This window comes from Octopus bimaculoides, chromosome 27 (assembly GCF_046866305.1).
Source record: "Octopus bimaculoides isolate indiv1 chromosome 27, ASM4686630v1, whole genome shotgun sequence".
NCBI lineage: Eukaryota > Metazoa > Mollusca > Cephalopoda > Octopoda > Octopodidae > Octopus > Octopus bimaculoides.
The window spans coordinates 2,526,380-2,539,120 of NC_142954.1; the positions used below are offsets into that span (position 1 = coordinate 2,526,380).

At 33.8% G+C, this 12,741-nt stretch overlaps 3 protein-coding genes across 6 annotated transcripts; all 3 read left to right on the plus strand.

Annotated features, from left to right (window-relative positions):
- The first annotated feature begins 101 nt into the window (after window positions 1-101).
- LOC149130795 (uncharacterized) lies at window positions 102-4,354 on the plus strand. The gene is given in 3 exon segments (XM_089343527.1): window positions 102-1,809; window positions 2,620-3,951; window positions 3,953-4,354. Coding segments are annotated over 2 exon segments (1,251 nt in total). The 5' UTR covers window positions 102-1,809; window positions 2,620-2,886; the 3' UTR covers window positions 4,139-4,354.
- A 475-nt stretch (window positions 4,355-4,829) lies between these two features.
- LOC149130796 (uncharacterized) lies at window positions 4,830-8,391 on the plus strand. Of its 2 annotated transcripts, XM_089343524.1 has the most exons (3): window positions 5,555-5,606; window positions 5,772-5,858; window positions 6,591-8,391. In XM_089343524.1, exon 3 carries the CDS (start codon window positions 6,943-6,945, stop codon window positions 8,173-8,175), a length of 1,233 nt encoding a protein of 410 aa, XP_089199650.1. In that variant the 5' UTR covers window positions 5,555-5,606; window positions 5,772-5,858; window positions 6,591-6,942; the 3' UTR covers window positions 8,176-8,391. The 2 variants fall into 2 exon arrangements, with proteins under 2 accessions (XP_089199651.1, XP_089199650.1); XM_089343525.1 differs by lacking the exon at window positions 5,772-5,858 and having other exon boundaries at window positions 4,830-5,606.
- On the plus strand, window positions 5,770-12,700 carry LOC128250961 (uncharacterized). 3 transcript variants are annotated; one of them, XM_089343512.1, is made up of 2 exons: window positions 5,770-5,858; window positions 10,745-12,700. In XM_089343512.1, the coding sequence occupies exon 2, from the start codon at window positions 11,075-11,077 to the stop codon at window positions 12,410-12,412; it is 1,338 nt and encodes a 445-aa protein (XP_089199638.1). In that variant the 5' UTR covers window positions 5,770-5,858; window positions 10,745-11,074; the 3' UTR covers window positions 12,413-12,700. The 3 variants fall into 3 exon arrangements, with proteins under 3 accessions (XP_089199638.1, XP_052833061.1, XP_089199637.1); XM_052977101.2 differs by lacking the exon at window positions 5,770-5,858 and adding an exon at window positions 9,338-9,778; XM_089343511.1 differs by lacking the exon at window positions 5,770-5,858 and adding an exon at window positions 9,338-9,773.
- Window positions 12,701-12,741: the final 41 nt, after the last annotated feature.

Here is a 12,741-nt window from a genome sequence, read left to right on the forward strand (position 1 = left end):
CATTCTGGGAAAAAAAAATCATTTCTTCAGTGTTATTTATTTATAATGATTTCTTACAGAGACACAAATATATAGATATTAGCTTAAAATCTGCATTCTGTGCAGACTTTTAGACTGGCTTCTGTGGAAGACTAATTGGATCTGTGGCCCAAAACCAAAGAGAGCGATAAAAATAAAGCATTTGTTGGTACCCTACCAATACAGTATTACTTTATATTCAGTTTAAATGAAAAACTTGTAACTTCACAAATTTTTGGAGTTCCTTTAAAATTTGAATGGAATATATATATATACATACATATATATATATATATATATATATATATATATATATATATATACACACACACATATATATATATCAGCTGAAACATTGTGTTAACAACAAACAAGATCAGGACAAATATCTGCTAAATGTAAATAATGATTTATTTATAAGAGTATAAATAAAATGCATAAATGAATAAACAAATCAATTAATTGTTGTTATAGTATATATCAAAATACAGGTGAGGATATAAACCTTGGAGGGATAGAGATATCCAAGATTAGACTGGTTAAATTCCTAACAATATAGGAACATATATATATATTATTATTATAAATACCAAGTGATGAATTGAAACAAATGTAGGTCTGGTCTTGTCAATGTATTAATAAACTTTTATTAATCTTATCTCCATCTTCTCTCTTGGTTTTTATAATATCAATAATATATATGTATATATATATATGTATATATATATATATGTATATATATATATATTATATATGTATATAATGTGTGTGTTTGTCCCCCACCAGTGTTTGATAACTGGTGTTGCTGTGTTTACGTTCACATAACTTAGCGGTTCGGTAAAAGTGGCCAATAAAAAGGTGCCAGGCATAAAAAAAGAACTGGTGTCAATTTCTTCGATTAAAATTATTCAAGGTGGTACTCCAGCGTGGCCGCAGTCTAATGACTGAGAAAGATAAATGAATCGCTAAATTCCTTAGTAAAACCTAGAGCTCATGGAGAGCCCTCTTGTATTTCTCACAGTCGCTTTCCCTGCTACGAATAGCAACTCAAATGCTTTTAAATCAGATCTCAATACTGGATGGTTTTGGTTTCTATTTCTAGCAAATTTACGACTGTTAATTACAAACAGCATAAAGGGAGATGAATAAAAACTAATAACCAGTAAAAAGGAATGCAAAACCTAACTTGGCTTTACTGAAACGAATATGTAAAGCATACGGAATATAATTCAATATATCATTAGTTTTAAGACTAGATAAATTTTAGAATATAGTTCATAAATATGATAAAGACGTTCTCATATTAAGGCGACACTTTGTGTTAGAAATCCATTCATATTTTCTGAAGATGCCATGTTATATATGTTTTAAATAAATGTAGGAGACAGAAAATAAATTTTGAAAATGCTGTTTTATTTTCGTTTTTGTTTTTCTTTTCCCATTCGATTTATCCAGCGTTTAATACATATTAAAAAAACGTTTAATGTGAACATAAAAAACAGGTTTCTGCTGAACGTATTACGCGTGTGTTCTAAAGAAATTCCTCATTTGAGGCAAGCCAAGATAACTTTAGCATTTTCCGTTATTGCTATTCCCAGTTTAAATCACATTGCTTCTTGCTTATATTTCCTCGTGATATTTATTTTGTTAAGCGATCGATCTTAGATTTACGAACGGTTTGAAAACTGTTTCTGCCTGTATTAAATTATGTCAGGGACATTTCAGTCACATCACCGGTTGTATCATTGAGGCGAGAGAAAAATCATCAACGGTCAACTTATTAAATGTCAGGTAATTTAATTATATTATGTGTAGTAATTAACTCAGGAACACTTATGCTTTTAGATAGCTTCAGACGTGTGATCTCCCGGTCCGTGGATCATAATTAAGATTGGGGGCCGCTTTTTTACAGGACAGCTGAAATGTGTTTTAATCAACAACTAACGAGTAATTAATTAACTTTGCTTGATTCTTTTTCACTTTTAATGACATTTAAATTTAAAGCCCATATTATCTGTATTGCTGGATCTTGTTAAATTTCTTTCAAATTACCTGAGGTTTTTCGAATTTCCACGAGAGTATTTTCAAAACATGTTCTGATGTAGTTTTCGATGCTGATAGCGAAAATTGCATCAATTTTTTTTTTTACTCGGATTAATCTAAAAAAAAACCTTACAAATATTTAAAATAATATAGTTTTAACTAATCGCAATATATATTGCTGGACATACCAGGAAACGTGACTGTCCCCATAGAACAGCATACACGACGTCTTTACACGACCACTCGACCATATTTCGCGTTACTCCAGTTCACTCAGCTGTAGAAATGATTTGCGATATCACTGGTGCCAAGCTGCATTGACTTTTGCTTTCCCTTGGATAACATCGGTGGCGTGTGGAGGAGAGACTGGTATGTGTGGGCAACTGTTGATCCGTAAACAACCTTGCCTTGACTTTAGGTGCAATCTCATGGTCACTTGTGACCAAGGTGGGGTCTTGACCCTTTACTATGTGTGTGTGAACAATTGTTATTTATTCAGACTTGATATACTTTGACCAACATTTGTCTTATACAGTCATATATTTTTCTCCTTTTCAGTTGTGCTGAATGTTCCATTACAAACTGTCATATGAAAATACCAGTTCCACCAGAATATTTGCTACCAGTTATTTATGGATGCCCTTTTTCTTCAGCCTACATAACTTCTTTTCACTATATCTGCAATTATTAATGTAGTCTTTTTGTCTACAGTATGTGTGCCACATGTTGCATATTTTCTCCACCTGTAAACAAAGTCCCATGGGATGGATATCGTAAGACAAGAAATTGAACCGTAATAGATTATATCCACAGACATCAGTTTTCATGAATTCCACTGGTGTTGATATGGAGGATGGTAATCACTCAGACACTTCTAATACAATTGTTTCTGATGATACAGATTCTGTTAAACAGACATCCAACGTGAGGAAACCATTATCTCATAAAGAAGGGTTGTCAAAGAAAAATATCAATTGTGAAATATGTGGAAAATCTTTTGTGAATTCCAGTAATTTAAAAAACCATAAAAGATTACACACTGGGGAAAAACCATTTCAGTGTGATATATGTGGAAAATCATTCAATCAGAAATACCAACTTATTGTCCACAAGCGTAGCCACACTGGAGAAAAACCCTATCACTGTGATATATGTGGAAAATCATTTGTTGATTCCACTAATTTAACAAGTCACAAACGAACACATACTGGAGAAAAATCTTTTGTCTGTCAAATATGTGGAAAATCATATACGCATAATTCTCGCCTTGTTGACCATGTACGAAGTCACACAGGAGAAAAGCCTTTCCACTGTGAAATATGTGGAAAATCATTTGTCACTAATAGTTCTTTGAGCTATCACAGAAAAATCCACACTGGAGAGAAACCATATCAGTGCGTTGTATGTGGGAAATCTTTTATTATTCATAGTGCCTTGAAAATCCACAGAACAATTCACACTGGAGAGAGACCTTACTGCTGTGATATATGTGGAAAGTCTTTTCTCAATAGTGGTTCTTTAACAAATCACAAAAGATTTCACACTGGAGAAAAGCTTCATCACTGTGAAATATGTGGAAAATCATTTATTAGGAAAGCTTGTCTTGTAGTTCACAAAAGAGTACACACTGGAGAGAAGCCTTATTATTGTGAAACATGTGGAAAATCGTTTATTAATGTCTCAAATCTCATTGTTCACAGAAGAACACATACAGGAGAAAAACCATTCCATTGTGAAATATGTGGAAAATCTTTCTGCTCTGGCAGTGATTTAAAAAGACACACTATTGTACACACTGAGAAAAAAGAATTCCACTGTGAAATATGTGGAAAATCTTATTTTAATAATTGTAGTTTAAAAAGACACAAAAGAATTCATGATGGAGAACGAAACATTTAACTGTAAAATTTGTGGGAAATCCTTCTATAATTGTAATCTTAAAGTCCATATTCGTAGCCACACTGGAGAAAGGCCTTGTTCCTGTGAAATATGTGGTAAATCATTCATCTGTAAAAGTCACTTGAATACCCACATTCGAACACACAGTAAAGAAAAACCTTTGAATTGTGATTCATGAGAAATGCATTCTTTGTAACTCTTAGTCTACTGACTTGTATTCACCGAAGATTTATCATTGTGAATTATGTTGGAATTGTTTCTCTTTGAGATCTTGTATTGCAGTTTAAAATGTATTTTGATATGTGATAGACTTTTTTACAAACACAGTTGGGAATTATAAACTTGTGTATGAAAAGATACAGAGGAAATAAAAGCATTATTCTAAATACATAAACCTGGTATTTTTTGCTTTACTTTTCTTGTCCACTAATGCATCCTGGAAAAAAAAAATCATTTCTTCAGTGTTATTTATCATAACGATTTCTTACAGACACTGTCTTATTAAGCATGATTGGAAAACAAAATTATATTGACATGAAATTTCTAGAGAAATACAAAGCATGGGTTGGCCCGAGGCTATAGTAGAAGACAATTGCTCAAGGTGCTACATAGTGGGACTGAATCCAGAACCATGTGGTTGTAAATTGTTTTACCACACACAGATGCCTGCACCTCTCTCTCTCTCTCTGTATGTATATATATATATATATATATATATATATATATATATATATTTATACATATACATACATAGATATATTACATACATACATATACATGCATATATATATATAGATATATATACATATATATATATACACATATATATATGTTATTTTATTTGCTAATATAAAGTCAGAAACCGTGGTCCAGGAGATGGATAGTAAATGTTTTTATTTTTCATTCCCTTCGAAATTTATCTCTAATAGTAGCTTGGGATTTGGCTATTCCTTCTAGCGTGCCAGGTATCCTATGATGGATACCTCTTATGTGTTTAAATGTACACTGTATTTATATGAATAATATATAGTCTATTGACTAATTTTTCTACACCTGCTTTTTAATCAGATTCCAATACCAGATGGTTTTGGTTGCTATTTCTAGCAGTTCTACAACGATGTAACCGCTTGTTAATTACAAACACACTTAAGACTAAATAAATTTTAGAATATAGTTCATAACTATGATAAAGAGGTTCTCGTATAGAGCCGTCACTTTGTGTAAGAACTCCATCCATATTTTCTGAAGATGCCTCGGAAATGCTGTTTTATTTTCGCTTTCGTTTTTCTTTTCCCATATATCCAGCGTTTAATACATATTTTTAAAAAAATATCTAATCTGAACAAAAAAAGAGGTCTGTGTTGAACGTATTACGCGTGTGTTTTAAAGAAATTACTTTCTCATTTCAGGAAAACCAAGTTAACTTTAGTATTTTCCATTATTGCTATTCCCAATTTGAATCACATCGTTTCCTGCTATATTTCCTCGCGATATTTATTTTGGTAAATGATGGATCTTTGATTTACCAACGGCTTGAAAACTGTTTCTGTCTGTATTAAATTATGTCAGGGACATTTCTGTCACATCACCGGTAGTATCATTGAGGCGAGAGAAAAATCATCAACGGTCGACTCATTATATGTCAGGTAATTTAATTATATTCTGTGTAGTAATTAACTCAGGAACATTAATCTTTTTAGATAACATAAAGCAACCGATATGATGTATCAGACTCGGCGTTCGATCCCCGGGATGATTAAATATGTCTCCAATTAAAGTATTTTATTATTCTCCTTATTGTGTCTTCTTAGATGTGTGATCTCCCGGTGCATGGATCATAATTAAGATTATATTAATTTTTGGAGCCAAATGAGTGTTTTAAGGATCGTGAGTTTGAGGTAAGTTTACATCTGCAGAGATTGACTTTAAATGTTATTAGTACACTTAACAAGCTGAAAACATTGGGCCTGCCTTAAGCAAGGAAATAAACAGTGTAGGGACACAAAGCATCATCTTTTACATTTTTTTTTCTTAGACTTCTTGGAAGATATCGCTGCTATTTTTAGACCTCAAGGAAGATTTAGCTGCTATTTCTAGCAGGTCGACAGACTGCGTAAATGTTTCAATGCGGCTGTTCCCACTGGCAGAAGCAGTCATGACTTTCGGTGTGTTTGGCATTATAAGCTGCCAATTAGTTAAAATTAGGAAATTTTAAATGCTTGTAACTTTTTTTAAAGAATTTTTAAAAAGGGAATAAAATAGAGTGCCTTGATCAAGAACACAAAACACACAGGTCTATGTATTGTGTTCTTGAGCAACACACCTTATTTCACGTTACTCCAGTTCACTCAGCTGTAGAAATGATTTGCGATGTCACTGGTGCCAAGCTGTATCGGCCCCTTTGCTTTTCCCTTGGATAACATCAGTGGTGTGTAGAGGAGAGACTGGTATGCGTGGGCAAATGTTGGTCTTCCATAAACAACCTTGCCTGGACTTATATCTCGGACGGTAACTTGTAACCAAGGTGGGGTCTTGACCCTTTACTATGTGTGAACAATTGTTATTTATTCAGACTTGATATACTTTGACCAACATTTGTCTTATACAGTCATATATCTTTTCCTTTACAGTTGTGCTGAATGTTCCATTACAAACTGTCATATGAAAATACCAATTCCACCAGAATATTTGCTACCAGTTATTTATGGATACCCTCTTTCTCTAAGTCTTCAGCCTACATAACTTCTTTTCACTATATCTGCAATTATTAATGTAGTCTTTTTGTCTACAGTATATCTGCCACGTGGAGATGTCCCAGCCAGCAACAAACATTCTAAGTGTCCTGCAGAAAATAAATCTATGTTGCATATTTTCTCCTCCTGTAAGCTGTGTCCCATGAGATGGATATCATAAGACAAGAAATTGAACCGTAATAGATAATATCCACAGACATCAGTTTTCAAGAATTTCTCCAGAGTTAATATGGAGGATGGTAATCTCTCAGACACTTCTAACACAAATGCTTCCAATGATACAAATTCTGTTAAACAGACATCCAACGTGGGGAAACCATTATCTCATAAAGAAGGGTTGTCAAAGAAAAATATTAATTGTGAAATATGTGGAAAATCTTTTGCGAATTCCAGTAATTTAACAAAACACAAACGATTACACACTGGGGAAAAACCATTTCAGTGTGAGATTTGTGGAAAGGCATTCAATCAGAAATACCAACTTATTGTCCACAAACGTAGCCACACTGGAGAAAAACCCTATCACTGTGATATATGTGGAAAATCATTTGTTGATTCCACTAATTTAACAAGTCACAAACGAACACATACTGGAGAAAAATCTTTTGTCTGTCAAATATGTGGAAAATCATATACGCATAATTCTCGCCTTGTTGACCATGTACGAAGTCACACAGGAGAAAAGCCTTTCCACTGTGAAATATGTGGAAAATCGTTTGTCAGTAATAGTGCTTTAAGCAGTCACAACAAAATCCACACTGGAGAGAAACCATATCAGTGCGTTATATGTGGAAAATCATTTATTAATAATAGTGCCTTAAAAATTCACAAAAGAATTCACACTGGAGAGAGACCTTATTGCTGTGATATATGTGGAAAATCTTATCTCCATAATGATTGTTTAACAAATCATAAAAGAATTCACACTGGAGAAAAACCTCATCACTGTGAAATATGTGGAAAATCATTTATTAGGAATTCTTGTCTTCTAGTTCACAAAAGAGTACACACTGGAGAGAAGCCTTATTATTGTGAAACATGTGGAAAATCGTTTATTAATGTCTCAAATCTCATTTTTCACAGAAGAATACATACTGGAGAAAAGCCATTCCCTTGTGAAATTTGTGGGAAATCTTTCCGTTCTGGTAGTAATTTAAGAAGACACAATATAATACACAGTGAGAAAAAAGAATTCCACTGTGAAATTTGTGGGAAATCTTACTTTAATAATTGTGATTTAAAAAGACACAAAAGAATTCATGATGAAGAAAAAACATTTCACTGTGAAATTTGTGGGAAATCTTTCTTCAATAATTGTCATCTTATAGTCCATGTTCGTAGCCACACTGGAGAAAGGCCTTGTTCCTGTGAAATATGTGGTAAATCATTTATTTGTAAAAGTCACTTGAATACCCACATTCGAACACACAGGAAAGGAAAACCTTTGAATTGTGATTCATGAGAAATGCATTCTTTGTAACTCTTAGTCTACTGACTTGTATTCACCGAAGATTTATCATTGTGAATTATGTTGGAATTGTTTCTCTTTGAGATCTTGTATTGCAGTTTAAAATGTATTTTGATATGCGAGAAACTCTTTTACAAACACAGTTGGGAATTATAAACTTGTGTATGAAAAGATACGGAGGAAGTAAAAGTGTTATTCTAAATATGTAAACCTGGTATTTTCTGTTTTACTTTTCTTGTCCACCAATGCATCCTGGAAAAAAGAAATCATTTCTTCAGTTCTTTTGAAGTTGGCGTGAATTGGAAGTATTGATGTGCACGTTTTTGTGTGAGAGAGGGAGAGTGTGTGTGTGTAGGTGTGTGAGGCAGAATGTGAAGTGCATTTGTTAGTGTGAAGAGAGAGAGAGAGAGAGAGAGAGAGTAATGTTGCTGGTGTGTGTGAGAGAGAAAGATAACTGAATTTTTTTATTCACTTTTTGTAGTGAGGGATCTTTTTGGTTTGACGGGCAACATTTTTTTATGTAGTGTTTTTGGTACCGAAACACTTTCAAACTTCGTATACTTGTATATTTTGTGGTATAGAACAGATAAAAGATTTTGTATTCGAAGTTATTTCACGTTAAAAATTGTCTTATTTCGTAGTGAGTGATTGACAGAGAAAAGGAGAGAGAGAGATTGTATGAATGACTTCAGTGAAACACACACTCATGCGAACATCCAAAGAATTTGGCTGATCAAATCGCGCTCTCTCTATCTCTTTCGCTTTTACGCCGACTTGAAACGATCCCCTTTCCCTCCAACCCCATATGTAAAAAAAATTAATATTTTTTACGGAAACCGCCGATGTTATTCACAAAGGTAAATAAACACACGTGGTTTTATAAGTGACAGTTGAGTTACTAGTACCGTAAGATGGCCCTCGGTTAGATACCTTTTTGTATTTCTCACGGGTGCTTTACCTGCTAGGAATAGCAACCGAATTGTTTTTAAATCAGATCCCAATACTGGATGGTTTTCGTTGCTATTTCTAGCAGTTCTACAACGATGTAACCGGTTAGATACCTTTTTGTATTTCTCACTGGTGCTTTACCTGCTAGGAATAGCAACCGAAATGTTTTTAAATCAGATCCCAATACTGGATGGTTTTCGTTGCTATTTCTAGCAGTTCTACAACGATGTAACCGGTTAGATACCTTTTTGTATTTCTCACTGGTGCTTTACCTGCTAGGAATAGCAACCGAAATGTTTTTAAATCAGATCCCAATACTGGATGGTTTTCGTTGCTATTTCTAGCAGTTCTACAACGATGTAACCGCTTGTTAATTACAAGCACACACACACTTAAGACTAAATAAATTTTAGAATATAGTTCATAAATATGATAAAGAAGTTCTCGTATAGAGCCGTCACTTTGTATAAGAACTCTATTCACATTTTCTGATGATGCGACGTTATATAGCGATAGATCTTAGATTTACCAACGGCTTGAAAACTGTTTCTGCCTGTATTAAATTATGTCAGGGACATTTCAGTCACATCACCGGTAGTATCATTGAGGCGAGAGAAAACTCATCAACGGTCGACTTATTAAATGTCAGGTAATTTAATTATATTATGTGTAGTAATTAACTCAGGAACATTAATGTTTTTAGATAGCTTAAAGCAACCGATATGATGTATCAAACTCGGCGTTCGATCCCCGAGATGATTAAATATTTCCTTTTCATTATAAATACATTACATCGTTAATTGATTGTTCCTTAATTGATAACAGTGTCTCCAATTAAAGTATTTTAATATTCTCCTTATTGTGTCTTGTGAGATGTGTGATCTCCCGGTGCGTAGTGTGTGTGAAGAGAGAGAGAGAGAGAGAGAGAGAGAGAGAGTAATATTGCTGCTGTGTGTGTGTGAGAGAGAGAGATAAGTGAAATGTTTTATTCACTTTTTGTAGTGAGTGATTGACAGAGAAAGAGAGAGAGAGAAACAGGTTATGTATGTATGGCTTCAGTGAAACACGCACGCAGTTTATGTATGTATGCATGTATGTATGAATGTTTAAAATTATAATTTAGGGTATCTAAGAGACACCACCACGCTGAAAATAGCAGTCAAAACTTGACTCTAAAACCACAATAAATGTTCATATAGCACCAGGAGAGAAGACAAAGAGACAAAATAAACTAGCAAAAATTACTGGATAATTCCAGATCCCGGATTTCTGGTTTTGCATAAGAAATGCTTTGCCTCATCAGTGGAATATACACAGAAAACCTTTTCTGTGTATATTCCATTGATGAGGCAAAACCCTTTGCTTTCCCTTGGATAACATCTGTTGTGTGTAGAGGTGAGACTGGTATGCACGGGTGGCTGTTTGTCTTCCATAAACAACCTTGCCTGGACTTATATCTCGGAGGGTAACTTTCTAAGTGCAGTCTCATGGTCACTTGTAACCAAAGAGGTCTTTACACTTTACTAAGTGTGTGTGAACAATTGTTATTTATTCAGACTTGATATACTTTGACCAACATTTGTCTTATACAGTCATATATTTTTCTCCTTTTCAGTTGTGCTGAAGGTTCCATTACAAACTGTCATATGAAAATACCAATTCCACCAGAATATTTGCTACCAGTTATTTATGGATACCCTTTTTCTCTAAGTCTTCAGCCTACATAACTTCTTTTCACTATATCTGCAATTATTAATGTAGTCTTTTTGTCTACAGTATGTGTGCCACTTGGAGATGTCCCAGCCAGCAACAAACATTCTAAGTGTCCTGCAGAAATAAATCTATGTTGCATATTTTCTCCTCCTGTAAACAAAGTCCATTGAGATGGATATCATAAGACAAGAAATTGAACCGTAATAGATTATATCCACAGACATCAGTTTTCATGAATTCCACTGGTGTTGATATGGAGGATGGTAATCACTCAGGCACTTCTAATACAATTGTTTCTGATGATACAGATTCTGTTAAACAGACATCCAACGTGAGGAAACCATTATCTCATAAAGAAGGGTTGTCAAAGAAAAATATTAATTGTGAAATATGTGGAAAATCTTTTGCGAATTCCAGTAATTTAATAAAACACAAAAGATTACACACTGGGGAAAAACCATTTCAGTGTGAGATTTGTGGTAAATCATTCAATCAGAAATACCAACTTATTGTCCACAAACGGAGTCACACTGGAGAAAAACCCTATCACTGTGATATATGTGGAAAATCATTTGTTGATTCCACTAATTTAACAAGTCACAAACGAACACATACTGGAGAAAGATCTTTTGTCTGTCAAATATGTGGAAAATCATATACACATAATTCTCGCCTTGTTGACCATGTACGAAGTCACACAGGAGAAAAGCCTTTCCACTGTGAAATATGTGGAAAATCATTTGTCACTAATAGTTCTTTGAGCAGTCACAGCAAAATTCACACTGGAGAGAAACCATATCAGTGCGTTATATGTGGGAAATCTTTTATTAATAATAGTGCCTTAAAAATTCACAAAAGAATTCACACTGGGGAGAGACCTTACTGCTGTGATATATGTGGAAAATCTTTTCTCAATAGTGGTTGTTTATCAAATCACAAAAGAATTCACACCGGAGAAAAGCCTCATCACTGTGAACTATGTGGGAAATCCTTCATTGATAGCTCAAAACTTGTTATCCACGTGCATAGTCACACTGGAGAAAAGCCTCACCGCTGTGAAATATGTGGAAAATCATTTATTAGGAATTCTTGTCTTGTAGTTCACAAAAGGGTACACACTGGAGAGAAGCCTTATTATTGTGAGATATGTGGAAAATCGTTTATTAATATCTCAAATCTCATTGTTCACAGAAGAATACATACAGGAGAAAAACCATTCCCTTGTGAAATATGTGGGAAATCTTTCTGTTCTGGCAGTGATTTAAAAAGACACACTATTGTACACACTGAGGAAAAAGAATTTCACTGCGAAATATGTGGGAAATCTTACTTTAATAATTGTGGTTTAAATAGACACAAAAGAATTCATGATGGAGAAAAAACATTTAACTGTGAAATTTGTGGGAAATCTTTCTTCTATAATTGTAGTCTTAAAGTCCATATTCGTAGCCACACTGGAGAAAGGCCTTGTTCCTGTGAAATATGTGGTAAATCATTTATTTGTAAAAGTCACTTGAATAGCCACGTTCGAACACACAGGAAAGGAAAACCTTTGAATTGTGATTCATGAGAAATACTTTGTTTGTAATTCTTAGTCTACTGACATGTATTCACCGAAGATTGATCATTGTGAATTATAGAAGGCTGGAGATTATCTCAGCTAACAACAAACAAGATGAGGACAAATATCCGTCAAATGTAAATAATGGTGAATTATGTTGGAATTGTTTCTCTTTGAAATCTTGTATTGCAGTTTTGAATGTGCTTTGATATGTGAGACACTCTTTTAGAAACAGACTTGAAAATTATAAACTTGTGTATGAAAAGATACAGAGCAAATATAAATGTTATTCTGGTATTTTCTGTTTTACTTTTCTTGTCCACTAATGCATTCTGGGA

What these genes read in the sequence shown, in the direction of transcription:
- LOC149130796 (XM_089343525.1), top strand. Translation starts at nt 6,943, where the DNA reads ATGGAGGATGGTAATCTCTCAGACACTTCTAACACAAATGCTTCCAAT.
- LOC128250961 (XM_089343512.1), top strand. Translation starts at nt 11,075, where the DNA reads ATGAATTCCACTGGTGTTGATATGGAGGATGGTAATCACTCAGGCACT.